The following is a 22166-nucleotide window of genomic DNA, read 5'->3' on the forward strand; positions in this document are numbered from 1 at the left end:
TTTTAACTTGTGTGTCATTCCATACTTCCTCCTGCTTCCTCCTTAAACAAACTTCTAAAGTCACTAAGGGCCACTTGCACCCTAAGAGTGCCGTCACATAGGGCGTAACTTGCGTAAGCGTAAAGGGCCTCGCACATGAAATGCATAACATAACATAAGCACAACATAATACGGACCAATGAAAATGTTATGTAACTCAATATGGCGACTTTATACTGGATGCTCATTGGTCTATCGGTCTTATGTTGTACACCCAAGGACTTTGATTCTGTCCATGGGGAAATTTTTCAAACTGAGAAGTCGCTATATTTCTACATACTTATAGTTCATGATTAACGTAATGACCAATAAGCTCTAGTCGTTTCATTAATCATAAACTGCAAGTATGTAGAAAGTAGTGACTTCTTAGTTTGGAAAATTTCCCCATGGACAGAATCAAAGTCCTTGGGTGTACTTATGTTATGTTATGCATTTTATGTGCGAGGCCCTTAACTTGCGTCGATAGCGTTTTACTGGAACATTAGCTTCCGCCTAGTTACTTTACGTTTTTTACGTTATTATCGTTACGTCGAATCCAATTTCCTGCGTAAGAAACGCTGTGTATACATGCATTGGTAACACATGTATTACTTAAATAAGCAGAACAAAATTGAAAGATAAATAATGATATCAGGGTAAATTAAAAAACAGTTTTATGTCAAATTTATTAGTTATAATAGCTATCCTGTAATAACATTCTGTCATATCCAATCTTCTTGCGATATGTTGATACAAAATTTTAAGGTTATAGTTGTATACCCATGGAATTTGATTCTGTCCATGGGGAAATTTTCTAAACTGAGAAGTCACCATTTTCTACATACTCGCAGTTTATGATTAATGTAACGACTAGAGTTTATTGGTTGTTACGTTAATCATAAACTGTAAGTATGTAGAAAGATTGGTTACGCGATACGCATTATGCGAAAAATAGCAATTCATGGGACTTTAGCCTAAAGTTGCCATCACATGGGGCGTAACTTGCGTAGCGTACTTTGCGTATTCTAGTAACCTAACTTCTAAAATACGTTACGTCATTTTGAAAGCCTTCTTTCACATGAAGCGTATTTCGCGGATTTTCAAGAAATGCGTATCTAATGCAACCAATTGCTGATTAGGGTTTCTCTTGCACTCTCTAACAGAAATGCTAAACAAATTTACGATTGGTTTTTGTAATTTACATGTCTCGGAAAGTACACCATGTGGAACTGATACTCTGCACACTAGTATGTGTGAATCATCTATGTACAAATCTAACCGGGCATACATTCCTGTTACTTGTAATTTTCAAAAATTTATATATTTAAAACGAAATAAATATATGTTAGACGTTTAAGAAAAAGAAGGCATTTTACATGCAAAAAATTCAAGCAACACAGACATATCTATTAATGTACAACTATAACCTTAAAATTTTGTATCAACATATCGCAAGAAGGTTGGATATGAGAGAATGTTATTACAGAATAGCTATTATAAATAATAAATTTGATATAAAACTGTTTCTTTTTTTTTTACCCTGATTTCATTATCCATCTTTCAATTTTGTTCTGCTTATTTAAGTAACATGTGTTACCAATACATGTATACACAGCGTTTCTTATGCAGAAAATTGGATTCGGCGTAACGATAATAACGTAAAAAGCGTAAAGTAAGTAGGCGGAAGCTAATGTTCCAGTAAAACAATATCATTGGTCAACGCAAGTTACGCTTACGCAAGTTACGCCCCATGTGACGGCATCCTAATAGGAACTTCAATAAGAGTGTCCGCAGAAGTTCATCAGCGCTTGCTTTTGGTAGCTAATTGGCGATTTCATTACCCGATATCCCATAGTGAGAAGGAATCCATACAAACATTATTTTTTTTAACAAAACGTTTTTAAAACGACTATGCAGTCTTCTAATTTTGAGTATATATTTATTATAATATACGCTAAGTAAATTATTATTTATAGCTTGTAGGACAGCCCCGTCAACCAAACGTGAACGAACAGGGGGCCTATTCTCGAAAAATATCTCATACGAAAATACTAGGAAATTATATAATATATGTAACGTATACAATAGTATTTTCGTATATTTTTGTATGCGATATTTTTCGAGAATAGGCCCCCAAGGGGTCTATCATAGGATTGTTTTCTATTCCTGTACCAGACTGCACTGGAACGTTCCTTCTTGTTTTCACTAACTTTCAAATATATATCTATTTCATTTTAAGTGCACTCTTATTTAGGGAGTTCAGGAACAGAAAACAGACGGCATGTAACATTTTCCCTAGGGCGGAAACGTGAAAAGTGAAAAGTTTCACGTGAACTGCACGATCATGTATGTACGATTCCATGGAATCATGTAACTCACTCATGAGCGGAAATATGAACTTTTTCACGTGAACTTTTTCGCCATCAGCCGTGATGGCGAAAAGGTGAAAATTTAGGGAATTAATAAATTGTATGTATTTTGAAATAAGAATGAAAGTGTGGTAATAGTGTGGTAACAGTTTGAAGAGGTATTATTGAAGAGGTTAACCTTTTTGGTATTGCATTGCGTTGATAGGATAAAGTAATACATACATAAATAAAAATAATGCTTTTGTGATGTAATTAGGTTTGATATTTATATTTGACAAATTGATATTTTGATAATTATATAGAATGAGGCTTCATCAAATGCAAATTTAGATAAAAATATACTTTAACGCGTTTTGATACACAATGATATAAGAAAGGTGTGTCTTGTGAAATAGAATATTAATCAATCATGTAAGTGTTTATAACTTATAAATTTGGAAAATACATGTGTGAGCGGAGAATTCAGTTTTGATCAAGATCCGTATTCTAAATTATTCAATATTTTTTAATTAAACAAAGTTAAATTTAATGACTAATGAAATTAAATTACTTTAAAATTTGCATACATGAAAAACTAATTAAAATTAATTTTGAAAAACAATGTTTGAATTAAATTACAATGTAATTTTGAGTATTAGATTACTATATAATAAAATAGTTGTTACAATATATGGATCATTAAAAATAAATGTAATATATATTATATTTGTAAATTAAGTTTATGCAATATAACTAAGAAATATTACTATTTATTTATGAATATTTTTTGTACAATTTTTTTTTATATAATAAAATTTTTACAGTAAAAGTTATACTGTAAAAGCAGGTAACCTTTTTCACGATCGCTTGATAGTTGCAATGACAGAGCCTCTAATGGTGAATTTCGGAACGCAAACTAAACTTCCGCGCATTATCTATACATAATCGCTGTGCGTGAAAAGATTCACGTGAACTCTCTATGAGTGAAAAATAAAAAAATGAAAAGTGAAAAGTAAAACGTGAAAAGTTCCACGTGAAATTACATGATTGACCCCTAGATTCTTAAATGTATCCGTAGATTATCACAAATAGTAAGTTTATCTCTAATTCTAGCACCTTACGTGGTAACAATAATATTATCTGTATTTACAATATTGAATTTGCCTTCAGTTTTGTCCCACACCCTTCTTTTCATTCTTTCAAATTTCAAAATATCATCCCTGTCTAATATGTTGTTCCATAATTCAGGAATGTCATACGGCCAGTCAGTAATTACTCCCCTGCAGGTAACCTTCCTTCTATCCACAATGCCTACAAGCCATTTATCTTTTAATCTTTCTAACTTATTTAAACAGTCATTTGCGTTCTTTACATTTTTGAAAGTTAACGAAGTCAAATTGAATCTCTGCATAAAGAGATTTGCAAGAAATATCTGATTTTGATTACACCACACCAAAATTTTGGTGCAATTTTTATTTTTATTAATAAATTTAGTTTTATCATTATCAATAACTTTAACCAAAATTTTACAATAGCCTTTAATAAAAAAATCTAATTTTTTAATATTAATTCCAAGTAAGCTATCCTGCATTGCTTTATCCAGATAATCTGCCTCTGTAAGATTTCCATTAGTAACAAAGTAAGATTCGCTTTTCGTGTATTTGGTTGATCTTGGTCTGACCTGGTAACGCTGCTCTTATTTGTCTTCACGTTCAAACTGCTCTGTAGCGGAATTCTGTAACTCCTTAGCGACAATTCGGTATCATTACAGCGTCGTTGCGCAGATATTATACATGGTAGAAAAGCTGCGCGACGACACGTAACGATATCCCTAGCTGTCGTTAAGAGTTACAAAATCCCGCTACAGTAGCGGAATTCTGTAACTCCTTAGCGACAATTCGGTATCGTTACAGCGTCGTTGCGCAGATATTATACATGGTAGAAAAGCTGCGCGACGACACGTAACGATATCCCTAGCTGTCGTTAAGAGTTACAGAATACGGCCCCAGATGCGCTTACTCCCTCGTCCATAATCTCAATCACTTTTTCACTTAGCAATGTTATACGTTTTTTATTTCCTACCTTTGTTTAATTTATCGGTCTCTTTATTATATGGAGTAAATCTTTTCTCCCGTCCTTTTCTCCCCATCGGAGGAACGTTTTCCATCCTTTGATTAATACTAATCAGGTGTTAATTTGTAAAGGCACCCTACTATCTCACTCTCTCTTTCTCTCTAACTCTCTCCTACACTTTACACTGCCTTTGCTAACTTTCAAATAGATTGCTATTTGACGCTCCGCACGTTCGATCACTACGGCAGTCCAAACGCGACTCCAAGAATTAAAGTTGGCGATTGTGCAAGTTAGGATACATGTCAACTCGGCGTATTGTAACGAACTGAGCATGTGCTGTGATAGAAATGTGCACGAAATTTGAAATGTTAATCACTGCTATATTTACTACACTTGAATGTATTTGCCAGGACACTGTGTCATCAACACTACAGTGTTTCATCAACACTAATACAGTGTTGACATTTTATTAAACATTTTTATAATATATTTTATAATTAACAGGGGGGAGTGGATAAAATATACATTGCATAATCAAGTGTAGTAAATATGGGAGTAATGTAATTATTAATAAAAAAACATTTCAAATTTTATACACATTTCTATTACAGCGCATGCTCAGTTTGTTACAATACGCCGAGATGACATGTATCCTAACCTGCACAATCGCCAACTTTAACGCTTGATATCTCGGTTCGCGGGGCAGAGCGACACTTTTTATTGCCAGATTCGTTCGTTTCGAGTGAAAACGCGTCGAATGAGACTAGTTTCATAATAATCGGACGTGAAGTATCTAAACTAAATAATTACCAAATAAAATTACAATAAAATAATAAAATAGATGTTGAGATAAAATAAACGTATGCATGTATAATATATAAGATATAATTTGAAATAAATTACGCTTACGATCATAAACACTTGTCCACACCAAAGAGATTATATTTCTTCTTCTTCTTCCGATTGATTTAGCACCCGTCCCCAGTAAACTAGTAGAGCGGGGACGATTTGGCCATTAAACAAAATTAGTATGTGGAATACAGGATTATAAATAGGAATGGCAAAAAATAATTAGGTAAAACTAAAAAAGGATTGCGTCAGCAATCCTAACCGCACTTTTTCACACTATTACAAATTCGCTTACCAGTACGCGTGGTGGGAGTAGACGGTGTGCCAGCGTTTCGAGCGTCTCTCCCTAATTCTCTTCTCTCTCGCTTATTTTTTGTTCGTTCGGCAAACATTAACCAACCTTGTTTAACTCCGTAAAGTTGTTATAACTGAACTGTATAATCAATCAGTTTGCCGTAAAAGTTAAAAGTTGATTGGCTACACACTTTTCAATCAGGGGGTTGATTGTGGGGGTTTTCCAACAAGTTACACAGAGGCCACAGTGTAAAGCCTGCCGCAGACGATACGTTTTTTCTTACTGGATTTCTAACTGGATTTTCTTACTTGCTACCGTACGGGCAATGGTACTGGCAGTGCTACTGGCCGTGGCTTCACACGGTGTGAGTTTTCGTACGGGCTGAGCAACTGAAATTTGTTTCATAGAAGCGGCACGCTTAAATATGGATGAGATAGATGAGATGGATGAAATTATTGCAACAGTTGTACATTGTCGTAAAATTGCTATTGCGTTATTTTTAATTATTGAAAAATTGCGACAACAAAATAAATATCGCCGACGTTTATGGAGTCGACAGTCAATACATTCTTTAAAGCCTTACTTTTACTGTGCTTATTATGGTAATTTGGTGTGTTTATCGCATATAAACATGGTTCCTATTGGTAAGCCTCTATTAAACATAAAATACTTTTTTTGGACTATTTTGAAGTCTTTTCATTTTTGCACGACGTCATGTTTGCGAAGTGAATTCACGTTTGAACTTTGACAACACTTCGACAGTATAACCTGGTATAACCCAGTATAACCTATACAGACTGCGTCCTGATTGGCTTTCACAATAAACCAGTACAGAATCACGTAAGAAAAATAGGACATGATCTATTACAAAAATCCAGTACGCGAGCCAGTAGCGTAGCCCGTAAGCTACCCATTTCCAGTACGGGAGCACGTAAGACTGCCAGTATAGGAGCACGTAAGCAATCCCGTAAGAAAAAACGTATCGTCTGCGGCAGGCTTGAGAAGTCACCACTTTCTACATATTTGCAGTTCATGATTAATGAAACAACTAAAGCTTATTGGTCGTTACGTTAATCATAAACTGTAAATATGTAGAAAGATAGCGACTTCTTAGTTTGGAAAATTTCCCCATGGACAGAATCAAAGTCCTTGGGTGTACATACACCCAAGGACTTTGATTCTGTTCATGGGGAAGTTTTTCAAACTGAGAAGTTACCACTTTCTACATACTTGCAGTTGGGTGACATTCTTTTGGACACAGCACGATTGGACACCAACCAATCACCTTGACTTATCTAACCAAACCAACGGAAAAGCTCTAGGCATCGGCCGCTGTGAGTGGTGGTGTCCAATCGTGAAGTGTCCAATCGTGCGCACCCCCTTGCAGTTTATGATTAATGAAACGACTAGACCTTATTAGTCGTTACGTTAATTATGAACTGTAAGTATGTAGAAAGATAGCGACTTCTCAGTTTGGAAAATTTTCCCATGGACAGAATCAAAGTCCTTGGGTGTACATACACAGTTAAAATGATGTGTAGCTATAGTTTTATGTTATTTTAATTTCTACGCAATTTTAAAAACGATGTCAAATGATCGGTATTTATCCGTAAAAGAATACGTATAGCTTCGACAGAAACAATATTATGTTTCAATTACAAGTTGACACTTTCTTCCTTTCCTTTTTATTGCCTATGTGACTGTGTTCGCATTGCTGTATCCATGATAGTATTTCTTAAATTTCGTATGCAATATTTGGTATCGCATGGTCTGGGGGCCTATTCTCGAAAAATATCGCATACGAAAATACTATAGGCTGTGTTCCGATATAACTGCCAGTGGTGAAAAATCTGTTCCGTTATTGGTACGCAGCGCAATTGGTGCGACAGCATCTAGTAACATCAATGACGTCTGAATGGTAGCCATATTGCCACTGTGACTACTGCAGAGGGTCGATCATTGAAACTTTTTCCCTAGGGCGGAAACGTGAAAAGTGAAAATCTTTACCATTGAAGTTAATGAAGAAATTTTTCATTTTTCACCTTAGAACATATAATACTGGAAGGAGCATAATCTCTTGAAAGTGTCGTCGAATAGATTGACAGAGATAGATAGATGATGATACTAGTTTGTAATGCGCATGACCAGGGAAGCGCGGGCAAATAAATATAGCACAAAACGGTATATGTATAAAGGTCAATAAAAAACTAATTTATGATAACAAAAATATTGAAGTGACAAGTGACAAATTATAATTTATATTAACTGAATAAAAACGCATTCAAATGTGAATAATAATTTGTATGTTTATTTATTGGTTATCGAACAGTACAAGTTTCGTATATTTGTGCCAGATATAATTATCTTTTTCGCAAAGTTGCTTATTCGTATGATGGATTCGAATCTTTAAATATTGTTTAATAATTAATCTAATCATTTCTGTTCTGTGATTAAAAAACAGATCTTGTAAATAATTAAACTTACATGTGATATGTAGACGCCTGATCTCGTTCCTTGCAAATGTAGCAATACATTATTGTCACAATTTCGTAAAATAGTGTTCAATTCTTCCAAAGGGGTTTTTTGATTACGCGTCCTAAACTCATCACAACTCAATACTTACAAAGCTCAATTGAAAGTTAGCTTATAGCGTTTTTCATTGGGAAAACTAGTTCGCATTGAGTGTGCACTCGCCGCTGGCAATTGGACATTTCGGTTCGTGCGATGACGGTGCCAACGGAAACGCTCAATTACCTGCAGCAAGTGCACATTCAGTGCGCACTAGTTTTCCCAATGAAAAACGCTATTAGATGTCTTGGATGGCAACCGTGCACGCATCTGTATGGAGCATGCGTATTACAAGTTAGGACCATCATCTCTCCATCCTCGTCAATCTACTCTCGGACAATCAAATGCACGGGCTGATAGGGCTATGCTCCTACCAGTACTATATGTTCTAAGTTTTTCACGTTTCCGCCTTAGGGAAAAAGTTTCATGATCGACCCTCAGCGGATGACACTCTTTTGGACACAGCACAATTGGACACCAACAAATCTTGACTTATCTAACCAAACCAACGGAAAAACTCTAGGCATTGGTCGCTGTGAGTGGTGGTGTCCAATCGTGCGGTGTCCAATCGTGCGCACCCCCAATATAGCTACTGCAATAGTGTTCCAAAATACGATGCTATTGCAGTGCTGGCAGTAATGCAGTAATATTGGAACAGTTGTGACAGTGTACACCCAAGGACTTTGATTCTGTCCATGGGGAAATTTTCCAAACTGAGAAATCGCTATCTTTCTACATACTTACAGTTCATGATTAACGTAACGACCAATAAGCTCTAGTCGTTTCATTAATCATGAACTGCGAGTATGTAGAAAGTGGTGACTTCTAAGTTTGGAAAATTTCCCCATGGACAGAATCAAAGGGTACGTTCGTGGAGCTCACTGTCAATGCTGTAAACGCAAACGCTATTAATACTGTTCGCGTAGCCAATAGCGCGATAGCTATAGCAAACTCCATGAACACCCGTTAGCGCAGCGTTAGCGTTTCTTAACCTCTTTATTTTCTGAGAGAGAAAGATAAAAATAATAATGAAGCAAGAGCGAAGAAATTTAATTTTAATCGGAATAGCATTAATAGTAAGGGAGTTAAGCCTGCCGCAGACAATACGTTTTTTCTTACGGGATTGCTTACGTGCTCCTATACTGGCAGTCTTACGTGCTCCCGTACTGGAAATGGGTAGCTTACGGGCTACGCTACTGGCTCGCGTACTGGATTTTTGTAATAGATCATGTCCTATTTTTCTTACGTGATTCTGTACTGGTTTATTGTGAAAGCCAATCAGGACGCAGTCTGTATAGGTTATACTGGGTTATACCAGGTTATACTGTCGAAGTGTTGTCAAAGTTCAAACGTGAATTCACTTCGCAAACATGACGTCGTGCAAAAATGAAAAGACTTCAAAATAGTCCAAAAAAAGTATTTTATGTTTAATAGAGGCTTACCAATAGGAACCATGTTTATATGCGATAAACACACCAAATTACCATAATAAGCACAGTAAAAGTAAGGCATTAAAGAATGTATTGACCGTCGACTCCATAAACCTCGGCGATATTTATTTCGTTGTCACAATTTTTCAATAATTAAAAATAATGCAATAGCAATTTTACGACAATGTACAACTGTTGCAATAATTTCATCCATCTCATCTATCTCATCCATATTTAAGCGTGCCGCTTCTATGAAACAAATTTCAGTTGCTCAGCCCGTACACCCAAGGACTTTGATTCTGTCCATGGGGAAATTTTTCAAACTGAGAAGTCGCTATATTTCTACATACTTACAGTTCATGATTAACGTAACGACCAATAAGCTCTAGTCGTTTCATTAATCATGAACTGCGAGTATGTAGAAAGTGGTGATTTCTTAGTTTAGAAAATTTCCCTATGGACAGAATCAAAGTTCTTGGGTGTACAAAAACTCGAACCGTGTGAAGCCACGGCCAGTAGCACTGCCAGTACCATTGCCCGTACGGTAGCAAGTAGAGTCCTATATGAAGATAGAAGCGACATCAAACCCCCACCACAACCTTCAGTATCCAATTGAGTCCTCCACTGCCATTTAGGGACCGCTTTAACGTTATCAAACACCATTCGTATCATTCTGCAAACAGCTGTGGTCACAATATGGCTGCTCGCTTAGCCAATCAAGTATCAATCAGATTACCAATCAGAGCTTCGGACATTAATGTCGCTTCTCTCTTTATATAGGACTCTAGTAGCAAGTAAGAAAATCCAGTTAGAAATTCAGTAAGAAAAAACGTGTCGTCTGCGGCAAGCTTAAGCTATTAGTCGATATCATAAGTCATTAGCCGGAATCTGTAAGTAATTGACCAATCATAGTCGATTATTCTTCTATAAGTCGACTGTGATTGATCAATTCTTATGGCTAATGACTTAAGGTTGGTTTATGCAAACCGTAACCACTAACTGATTCCGGAATCTATAAGAAATTGACCAATCATAATCAATTTAAACAATTATAATCAACTATGATTGGCCAATTTCTTACAGATTCCGGCATAAGTTTACGGTTACGGTCTGCATAAACCAATCTTAAGTTCCTTTATAATAGCCGTAACCGTAAGAAATTGACCAATCATAGTCGATGTATGCAAGAATAATCGAAGAATAATGATTAATGAATTTCATATAGCGTTTTTCATTGGGAAAATTATTGCGCACTGAGTGTGCACTCGCCGCTGGCAATTGGACGTTTCGGTTCGCGCGATGACGGTGTCAATGGAAATGCCCAATTACCTGCAGCAAGTGCACATTCAGTGCGCACTAGTTTTCTCAATGAAAAACGCTATTACGGTAACGGCTATTATAACCAACCCGTATTCCTTTCTGCAGTTCATTTAATTTCCCACTTCACCACCAGATGGCAGTGTCTTGCTTTTTGTCGTCCATGTTAAGTACAGAGCTTTCATTTCTCATAGTATATGTTCTGTGGAATCTACTGGTCTAGAAAGTTCTAGAAAGTGCTAAAGATTCGAGTGAGTCAAAGGTAAACGCAAATGTGGATTTCTTTATCGCAGCTCTCTAATTACGTGTCACGGTACAATTAAAAGTATCGTAATCGAATAATTTTTATATTCACAGATCAGTATAACTCGGTATAACTGGAAGATTCGCGACAGGCAGAAGTCGTTTGAGGTTATATCAAAGCAAAATGAAGAGATTCGCGAAGAGACGAAGAGGAGAGCGAGGAACACTATCGCAAGCGCAAGGATTACAAGCGTGGCGACGAGGAGTTCAGGCATAACGGTGATCACAAGAGCTCCAGGCATCACGATGATCATAGAAGTTCCAGACGTAACAACGGCAGTCACTGCGGCTCCAGGCGTGAAAACGATCATCGGGGTGACGATCACAGAAATCGTAGATATAACGACGAGCGTGGAGATGCCAAGGACAGCGACGGCGAAGCGGACGGCAAGCGGGAGGATTCGCCGCGGGAGGATTCGCCGCAGGAGGAGATTGGCAGCAGGTACTACGGGGATCCGGACAAGGCGCGAGAAAACCCAGCGGAGAAGGTCAAGCAAAAGCGAGTGGCAAATCTTTTGACGTCAAAGACGGGAGGCGCATACATCCCGCTTGCCAAGTTGCTTATGCTTCAAGCGGAAATCACCGACAAGTCGGGAGCCGCTTACCAGCGCATCGCATGGGAAGCATTAAAGAAGTCCATCCATAGATACATTAACAAGGTTAACACCAGATCATAACGCGGGAGTTGCTGCGCCAGAATATTGTCCATGGTAGAGGTTTGTTAGCACGGTCTATCATTCAGGCGCAAGCCGCGTCACCGATGTTCACGCCAGTTTATGCAGCACTGACAGCTGTAATAAATTCCAAGTTCCCTAACAGGTGAATTAGTGCTGATGCGACTTGTATTACAGTTCAAGTGTGGATTTAAGAGAAATGATAAGCCTTTGTATATATCCTCAGGAACTTTTATAGCACATTTAGTTAATCAGCATGTAGCTTATGAGATCATTGTTTTGGAGATCTTGACTCTACCTCTATTAAGCTGGACCCCCCACCAGCGAAAATCGAGTTCGCACTAGGTCAAAAATTTAGTGCTTTTTAGGTGCTACTTTAGTACTCTAGTCCGAATTTTGGTGCTCAAACCGTTTAGCAGTAATTAAAAAAAAATGGGGGGTGCAGCTTAATGGCAAGCTGGACCCTCCATAATAATAAAAAAAATATATACAGTGGTCACAAACACAAAACAAGTACACTAGAATTTAGTGCTAATTTAGTGCTCAAAGAAACCCCTAAAAAAAAATTAAAAATTAAAAATTGTTTAAAAAAACATCACTATAAACCCAGCGCAGCATTGCGATCTTGGAGAACAATACTTACAGACCACTAAATTTGTATGTTTTTGGTAGTAAAATAACATGGAAAACGAAAATAATCATAATACAACAAGATTCAAAGTTATTAATATAATAATAATTATTAATTCCTGTCCAATAGTGCAAAAAATCAGTTATCAGATCGTCGAATTTGACGCTTGTAAAAATTATATATTAAAATGTTATTTAGACATCGAAGTATCAAAATATATCAATTTTAAATCAAGCGCTCACTGCAAATTGCTGAAAAATAAATTGTTTATGCGCGGAAAGCACGCGCCGCGCTCTAACTTTACTCTTCTGATCCACAGAGAATTTGGGGCTCGTAAAAATCTTATATCAAAGTGTTCCTTAGACATCGTAGTATAATAATAAATTAATTGCGACTTTGGTGCTCGATGCCAACTGCTGAAAAATAAATTGTTTATGCGCGGAGAGCGCGCGCCGCGCACTAACTTTACCCTCCAGATCGTCAGAAAATTTGGTGCTCGTAAAAATCTTATATCAAAGTGTTCCTTAGACATCGTACTATAATAATAAATTAATTGCGACTTTGGTGCTCGATGCCAACTGCTGAAAAATAAATTGTTTATGCGCGGAGAGCGCGCGCCGCGCACTAACTTTACCCTCCAGATCGTCAGAAAATTTGGTGCTCGTAAAAATCTTATATCAAAGTGTTCCTTAGACATCGTAGTATAATAATAAATTAATTGCGACTTTGGTGCTCGATGCCAACTGCTGAAAAATAAATTGTTTATGCGCGGAGAGCGCGCGCCGCGCACTAACTTTACCCTCCAAATCGTCAGAAAATTTGGTGCTCGTAAAAATCTTATATCAAAGTGTTCCTTAGACATCGTAGTATAATAATAAATTATTTGCGACTTTAGTGCTCGATGCCAACTGCTGAAAAATAAATTGTTTATGCGCGGAGAGCACGCGCCGCGCACTAACTTTACTCTTCTGATCCACAGAGAATTTGGTGCTCGTAAAAATCTTATATTAAAATGTTTTTTTTTGTAACTTGCAGAACTTTTTTTCTATATTTATTTTAAAAAGTTAATGTTAAGATGACAAACGTACAATGTTATTAATTTATTTTTTTTACGTAATTCTACGTTTATTTATTTGATTTTTCTTCTTCATGTGTAACTGCATTGTGTGTGAAATGTCGTGCGTATTTGGACGTCACCGTCTCGGTGTAGTGGAGAAACAATGTTACATTTACGTATTCTTCTATGGTTATAATGGCCGATTGTGTTATAAGAATGTGTAATAGTAATTGTGACCAAGTATGTAACTATGTGTTAATGCGTTTTACGACTCTTCTTTTGTTACCTGAGCGGCTCCCCCTTAGTCCCCCTCACAGCGAAAAGTCTAACATTTGCCTTTTATGGCCAAATAACTTTCACTTTTTTTTCTGCCGAGGTTCTGTACTGATTTTTTTTATCCTTTCATTTTTCCTTCTCTTTCCTTAAAAATTTCGAATTTTGCCGTTTAGTTTATCAGTCTTTTCATGAAATTTCCTCGTTTAGTTGAACAGTCTTTTCGTGACCGTGGTTGAGAGAAGACTTTCTTTGCATTTGCTCGCTACTGTCGAGAGATCGTTCTCTTGCAGCGTTTTAGTTTTTTAGTTTTTATTTTTTTTACATTATATTTCTTTTTGTTTTTTCGTACGTGACGCGATACATTTTTTATTCCAAGTTTAGTGTTGTAGTATCTCGTACGGTTTTGTTAAATTTAATCAGTGTGCCAAAGGATTAACGTTGGATTTTCATCATGCCTGCACGACCAAAAATTGGAAGACCATCTAAAATAGATAAGTGCAATGTAATAGATTATTGATAAATTATAAAGACCGCTTGATAGTTGAAAATCGGAAAGTTATTTCAAAATTTGACGAAATTTGGATAACAATAGCAAGAGAATTAGAAAATCGAATGACGCCAATTTCTTTGTATACTTTTGTTTCGTGCAATAAATATGGCGTAAGGGATCAATTATCTGACCGTCTTTCTGTCTCTTCTCATCAGTCAGTCGATATCGAACATCCTGTTCAAGAGTTAACGAGCATTACTAGTATTTCAAGAAATGATTCGACAAGAAATGATTCTACGATAAATAATTCCGATATGTCTCTAAGTAACGTCGATGGTGTATTAACATTTACTGTCACCATGCCAAAAGCTGATTTTAATGCAATGATAATTTATAAAACATATAGAAGGAAAGAAAAAGGTCGACCTCTTTCAACGCGACAATATACAGTATTGCAACCTGGTACGTGGCAACAAGTATTTACTGAAAAAATTTGGGCATGTGCAAAACTATCATGTGGATTCAATTTTAAACGACATAAATTAATTAGCAATGGAGAATCAGGATACGCGTATGGCACGTGCAAATGTGGTTCACTGATAAAATGCATTATTAATAACACAAATGAACAAATAACAGTAATAAAATGTAAGTTTATTGAAGGAGAAAAAGAAAGGCGTTGTGGAAAACGATATTTAAGAAATCCTATTAGACAAGCTATTGTGAATGAATTAGAAGGGAAAAGTGTAATGAAATATCGAGTTGAAATGGCAGAAAAGTTAATGCACAGCCAAGATAATATTGAACCTCCTCATTTATTTGATGCAAATGTTTTACGAGTTGCCAAACATGAGATTAAAGAAAAAAATTATTTTGATAAGAATCCAATAAAAGCTTTAGAAATTATGAAATTAGGTCCATTATCCAAGGAATATTATTCATAATATCGGCTTGAATCCATTCTTTGTACATTATTGGTCTAATTATCAATTGGATGTATATAGAACATATACATTAGACCAGACATCTTGTATTTATATTGACGCAACGGGAAGTATTATTAAAAAAATGAAAAGGCCTGATAAATCAAAGACAGGACATATATTTTTATATAATTGTGTCGTTAATTCCGATAAAAGTGGTCTTTTTCCGGTAACACAGATGTTATCCGAAAGTCACAATACAAATGCTATACATTATTGGCTGATTGAATGGATACGATCCGGTGCACCACGACCACGTGAAGTTGTATGTGATTTTTCACGTGCATTATTAACAGCAGCTATACGAAGTTTTACTAATTGTTCTACGCTTGACGAATATGCAGACGCTTGTAAAGAAGATAATTTACCAGCTTGCTACATACGTATCGATGTAGCACACTTTATAAAAAAATATTCATCCTTTTTAAAGGATTTACGACCACGTATAAAACAATTTTATTTACATATATTAGGACAATTAATTTTATGTCGAAATATTGAGAGTGCAGCTGAAGTATTAAAAGGGATTTTAATTATTACTCAAAGCGAAACAGAAGGTAACACAAGAGAAAATAAAAGAACAATATGTGAAGAATATAAAATGAAAATGAAAAATCTTTTTACACAATATTCAGAAAATATTGACTCTGATAATATTAAAAATTATAATGATGTAGAAGATGAAGAAGAAAACAAATTTAATAAGTGGAGTCATTGGGCACAAAATATAAATGATAGAGTCAAAGTTTTACTGGCTGATAATGAGGGAGACAGAGAAAATGCTCATTATTTACCGAAATTAGCTGATTATGTTATGAAAGATGTTAAATTGTTACCTTTATGGTCTTGCGTTGTCGAGATAACTTTGGATATGGTAGAATACCTGCCAGCAGTGCTTCCGTAGAAAGTGATTTTAATATAATAAAAAATATTATGTTAAACGCAGAAAGAACACCTATGCGTGCAGATGAATTTGTGACAAAGCATGTGAATTACATGAGCGGTCGTTTAAAAATAGCACACGTAAATACTCAAAACACTCAAGATCTTGATTTAAGAGAGAAAATTGCAGAAGAAAATAATTGTTCAATACAAAATGATAACGAAATTGTTAGTGAAAATAATTTGAGAAATAAGAAAAAATGTCCAGCTTGTGAAAACGGGCACGAACCGACTGGTGGACACACATGTTATGTGTGCAAAAAGTTTGTACATGCTCTGGATGGATGCTCTATACCAGTTGGAGAAGAAGGATACGGACAGTAACGAATATGCATAGACTGCCACAATATAAATAATGTTCAAGATATAATTGCAACGAAAGAAGTTGAAGATTGGCGAGGATTGGCTACAGTAGACAAACCTAAAGGAAGATACTTGCAAAAGGATAGTATACAAAATGAATTTTTATTAGATACTAATATACATAAGATACCAATAATAAAAAATGGGAATAATATGTCTTTAAAACCCGTTAAAATTGAAAAGAATAATTATTTATTAACAAATACCTGTGCATTTGATAGCATTTTACAATTATTTATTGCTGCTTATTTTGATACAGAGACTATCAAACTTTTTGTACATAATGTATTAGATTTTAAATTTTGTGAATTAATTAAAGAAATGGTATCTTATGGTATAAAAAAATCATCGTATAGACTTCGTGCGATAATTTTAAAAGATTTATTTACAAGCAAAGAATTGCCAAATAATTGTATTCTTATTAATTGTGAAGTATCGATTGGCTTTTTGTGCAGAAATTTATTTCAGAAATACCCATCGTTTAAGGAAATATCCAAATGTGAAAAAGGATGCCCTGAGAGATTCAAAACGTTGCCATTAGTGCAAGTCCAACTGGAAACATTATTAGAAAATAATATGAATGAAATCGAAAAGGACGTTATAATTCAAGGATTTCGTTCTTGTATTCAATCGAATTGTGATGGATTGAAGAGCACGATAATTTCTAACATAGGTACGTATATTGTGATTATTTTAGTAATAAGTAATACATTACAAATTTTTCAAGTTATTCAATAATATTCCAAAAGACATTACAATCAAGATATTTATTTTATTATTTGGAATTTATCGCTGCTTATTAAAAATGTAAAAATTATTGTATGTATATGGCGCAAAGTTTCAATTTGCAATGCAATTTTTTATCAAATAATAGATTTAAAATAAGTGATTTTTAAATTAATGAAATTATAAACAAGTAAAAATTACCACTTATTACATTTTAAACTTACAGTTAATAATAAAAATTTTATTTGTTTGTCAGTCTTAAGTTTTCATAAAGTCTTTATCAAAAAGCATGTAAAATGTTTAGTGATCTTTTTAATTATATTTTATATTATTGATTTTACATTATGTAAAAATATTAAATAAAATTGATTTTGTTTAATTTTCAGGACAATATATCTTAATAGAAACTTATTCCACTTCTGGTGATGGAGAACAGTATGCTGTTCAATTTAAACATATACCAAAAAAAATTAAATTTTCTTTCATGATGGACGAATATAAACTCGCTGGATTAATTAATTTTAAATCACCTGCAAAACAAACTAGACATTCAACGGACATTCAAGATATTGGTCACTACACTGCCATTAGTTACCGACGTGGTAAATGGATAAAATATGACGATTGTAAAGATGCAGAACAAATTTTAAATGATAATTATATTTCTAGTCCACATATTATTTTATATATTGCACAGTAATTTCATAAAAAGAACATTAATATTTTCAAGAATTTATTGACAATTAAAAAAATTTTTTTCTTTTTTTAAAAAGTCATATATAGTATAATAACTTCAAAAATTATGTATTATATTGGAATTTTTAAGAATTATATATTATGTTAAAATGCGTTCGCGCAATGATCATATGAGAGCGTGAACGATTGATCATATAGCAAGTATATAGCAAGTATACAGCAATATATATTGTATATATTTGTAATACAATAAAAACATTAATATTTTCAAGAATTTATTTACAATTAAAAAAATTTTTTTCTTTTTTTAAAAAGTCATATATAGTATAATAACTTTGAAAATTATGTATTATATTAGAATTTTTAAGAAGTATGTATTATGTTAAAATGCGTTTGCGCAATGATCATATGAGAGCGTGAACGATTGATTATATAGCAAGTATACAGCAGTATATATTGTATATATTTGTAATACAATAAAAACATGCGTTTGCGGAATGATCTTGTGAATTTGTGAACTGCATTAGTTATTACCTTATTTCTGTTTTTATCATTTTTTATAAATTAGCGTTCGCGTAATACTCACAAGTGAAATTCATGTCGTGAACTGCAATTGTTACTACTATGTAAATCATAATTGTATAGAGAAGAGAGAACTGTAGTAACATTTATAATTAAAAGAGTTCTAGATAAGAGTGCTGAATCACTCAGTAATATACAAAATGATCAGCAATCTTCTACAGATGCTTAATATATATAAGCGTTCGCGCGATGACTGTATAGGAGCGTGAACTGCCATTTACTTGCTTATTTTGTATAGATTTGTATCTGTATATATTTTATATACACACACACACACACACACACACACACAATTCTGTATATAACAGTAAAATAAAGTACAAATAAATAAGTATATCTGTTTATGAACATTTTATTATTAACACCACCTTACCATTATTCTTTCTATTGATAGATAATATCTTGCAATTATGAGTTATTGTAATCCTATGTTAAATTATATATATATATATATACATTGAAGCTTGAACGATTAGATTATGTATATATATCTTGCAATTATGAGTTATTGTAATCCTATGTTAAATTATATATATATACACATTGAAGCTTGAACGATTAGATTCGTCAAAGTGTCGTTTGACAGATTCTAGATTCAAAGTAATAAAACAGTTATTATTTAAGATGTGATTTATAAAAAATCTAATGCACTGCATAATCGGTGGGAGAAAAAAAGCGGTTGTAATATAGCTAGCCATAAAAATAATAAAAAAATATTAAAGATGAGGAAAAATGAGCTTGAGAGCCACGCAAGATGTCAGGTGCGAATAAATAAATAACAGCATAAATCCAATGATAAACGTTTCAACCTTTAATGTCGGTCATCCTCAGTATAAAAGTCTATGAGAACAAAATAATCGCAATAATTATAATAATGTTACAAAATTTTTTTCGAAACAAACGAAAAAAGACAAATTTAATCTAGTTACCAAAAAATTAGAAATTGTGATGAGCCGCGATGTACATCCTCTATCCTCGTAACATAATAAACAACCTCAAGGAGCATGTGCCGAGACAAGAGCTTCGAAAAATCAACATGACTTGATTTGCTGATTAAATTAAAGAATAATATTAAGGAATGAATATTAAACTTGTAACCAACAACAATACGAATTTAGTAATTAAAAATAATTAACAGGAGATTAAAATTAAGAAATAAATAATAAAATAAATATTGTAAATAAATAATTAAGTACATGTGAAAAAAAGTAGGAAACTGTACAAGTCAAGAGATGTAAAATAGTAAATAAGAAATAATACTCGAAACAAAGAATTGTATACTAAATACCTCTAGGCACCAAAACTCGTGTCACAGTAATCTGAGGAAAGATGTTACATCTTGGAAGGAATAGGTACAAATAATAAGAACCGAACGAGTGAGATGGCCTCGGCGGACCGCACGAAAAGAGTACAAAGAGGAGGGATGATAAACCTAAGAAGGGGGAATACGTTCGAGAATAGGAAGATACGCATCCGAGAGGAGTTCGGTATCACTTTGTTTGTTGAGTCCATGCGATTGATTTTTGATGTGTAACATCTCGGATATAGATCTTTTAACGTAAGAAGGCTCTTTGTCTAAAATTTCGACGTTCTCCCAATCAAAATCGTGGTTTTCAGAAATACGATGTGACGAAATAACCGAAGGAGAACTGGCCTTTCTAATATCCGCTTTATGTTCGCTTACTCTTGTTTTTAGCTGACGCTTAGTCTGTCCCACGTAAGAAGAATCGCAGTCTTTACAATTGATTTTATAGACCACGTCATTACAAGAAAGACGCTCTATGTGGTCTTTACCGGTGGTTATAAATTTATTCAATTTAGAAGGGATCGTGAACGCCACACTGCAATCAAACTGACATGAGAAAGACGAGAATTTCTCTGATACCGACTCAATGTAAGGAATCGTAAAAAATCTTCTCACATGTTTATCCATAACACAACTGTCATCTCTATAAAAAAGGTGTTTGAGTCTACAATGAATCATGGCAAAAATAAAATTTAATGGATAATTATTTTCTTAGGTTTATCATCCCTCCTCTTTGTACTCTTTTCGTGCGGTCCGCCGAGGCCATCTCACTCGTTCGGTTCTTATTATTTGTACTTATTCCTTCCAAGATGTAACATCTTTCCTCAGATTACTGTGACACGAGTTTTGGTGCCTAGAGGTATTTAGTATACAATTCTTTGTTTCGAGTATTATTTCTTATTTACTATTTTACATCTCTTGACTTGTACAGTTTCCTACTTTTTTTCACATGTACTTAATTATTTATTTACAATATTTATTTTATTATTTATTTCTTAATTTTAATCTCCTGTTAATTATTTTTAATTACTAAATTCGTATTGTTGTTGGTTACAAGTTTAATATTCATTCCTTAATATTATTCTTTAATTTAATCAGCAAATCAAGTCATGTTGATTTTTCGAAGCTCTTGTCTCGGCACATGCTCCTTGAGGTTGTTTATTATGTTACGAGGATAGAGGATGTACATCGCGGCTCATCACAATTTCTAATTTTTTGGTAACTAGATTAAATTTGTCTTTTTTCGTTTGTTTCGAAAAAAATTTTGTAACATTATTATAATTATTGCGATTATTTTGTTCTCATAGACTTTTATACTGAGGATGACCGACATTAAAGGTCGAAACGTTTATCATTGGATTTATGCTGTTATTTATTTATTCGCACCTGACATCTCGCGTGGCTCTCAAGCTCATTTTTCCTCATCTTTAATTTATTTAAGTGAGCCTTAATCTTTGACTAATTGTTTTAAAAAAATATTAGTTTAGTTTAGAAGAAACACAATACTTTGTTACAAAATTATATATTTTTAATTTTTCATCGTTTAGAATTTTCCTACATTCAGAAACTTTAGAAATACCATTAGAAATTTCATTAGAAATATCATTTTCTCTGTTTAACATTAAACAACAAGCATAAAATAATGTCTCTAATGTTTCTGAACAGCGTCTTTTAAAATGACTATCAATTTATCAAAGAAATATTCTGATATAAAAATTTCGCTTAAAAAATAATATTAACAAAATTCCATGTTATTATTTTAACATTGTATAACTCAAAATGTGTACAGCCAAGTGAAAACTTAAATATCAAAAAAATACACAAATGTACGTACATTTGTGTGATAATACACTCAAGTTTAAGAATAATAAAGAAGTATGTGTAATTAAAAGTTAAAAGTATACCTTGAAAAAGTTTAGAAGTGCTCAAAAGTAAAAATGCTTTATAACAAATGTTAATTATTATGTATTGGCATATTAGCATCACTAAAAAACGGCGGACTACTAAACGAATAACTTCATAAGCAATTGTTAGAATTCATCACTTAACGGAGACAATACAGGTAACTGTAATGTCCACAGTAGCCATAATACCTTCTTTTCATCTATTAATAACTCAGTCACAATTTTTGTTAGAAAGCAGGAAGTGAGAGGGTAAGGATTCTGTCAATTAAGCCTAAGATTGGATCAAGATACAATTAAGATTTAAATTGATATAAAAAGAATATATTTATTAAATT

At 33.9% G+C, this 22166-nt stretch overlaps 1 protein-coding gene across 1 annotated transcript; it reads left to right on the top strand.

Moving 5' to 3' along the window:
* The first annotated feature begins 16993 nt into the window (after positions 1 to 16993).
* On the top strand, positions 16994 to 18043 carry LOC120359203. Its single transcript, XM_039455959.1, has 2 exons — positions 16994 to 17290; positions 17730 to 18043. The coding sequence occupies exons 1-2, from the start codon at positions 17194 to 17196 to the stop codon at positions 18041 to 18043; spliced, it is 411 nt and encodes a 136-aa protein (XP_039311893.1). The 5' UTR covers positions 16994 to 17193.
* Positions 18044 to 22166: the final 4123 nt, after the last annotated feature.

This window comes from Solenopsis invicta, chromosome 12 (genome assembly GCF_016802725.1).
Source record: "Solenopsis invicta isolate M01_SB chromosome 12, UNIL_Sinv_3.0, whole genome shotgun sequence".
NCBI classification, from domain to species: domain Eukaryota; kingdom Metazoa; phylum Arthropoda; class Insecta; order Hymenoptera; family Formicidae; genus Solenopsis; species Solenopsis invicta.

Coding starts and splice junctions, on each gene's coding strand:
- LOC120359203 (XM_039455959.1), top strand. CDS start 17,194: ATGAATGAAATCGAAAAGGACGTTATAATTCAAGGATTTCGTTCTTGT. Junction 17,291..17,729: donor CACGATAATTTCTAACATAG/GTACGTATATTG, acceptor TTTAATTTTCAG/GACAATATATCTTAATAGAA.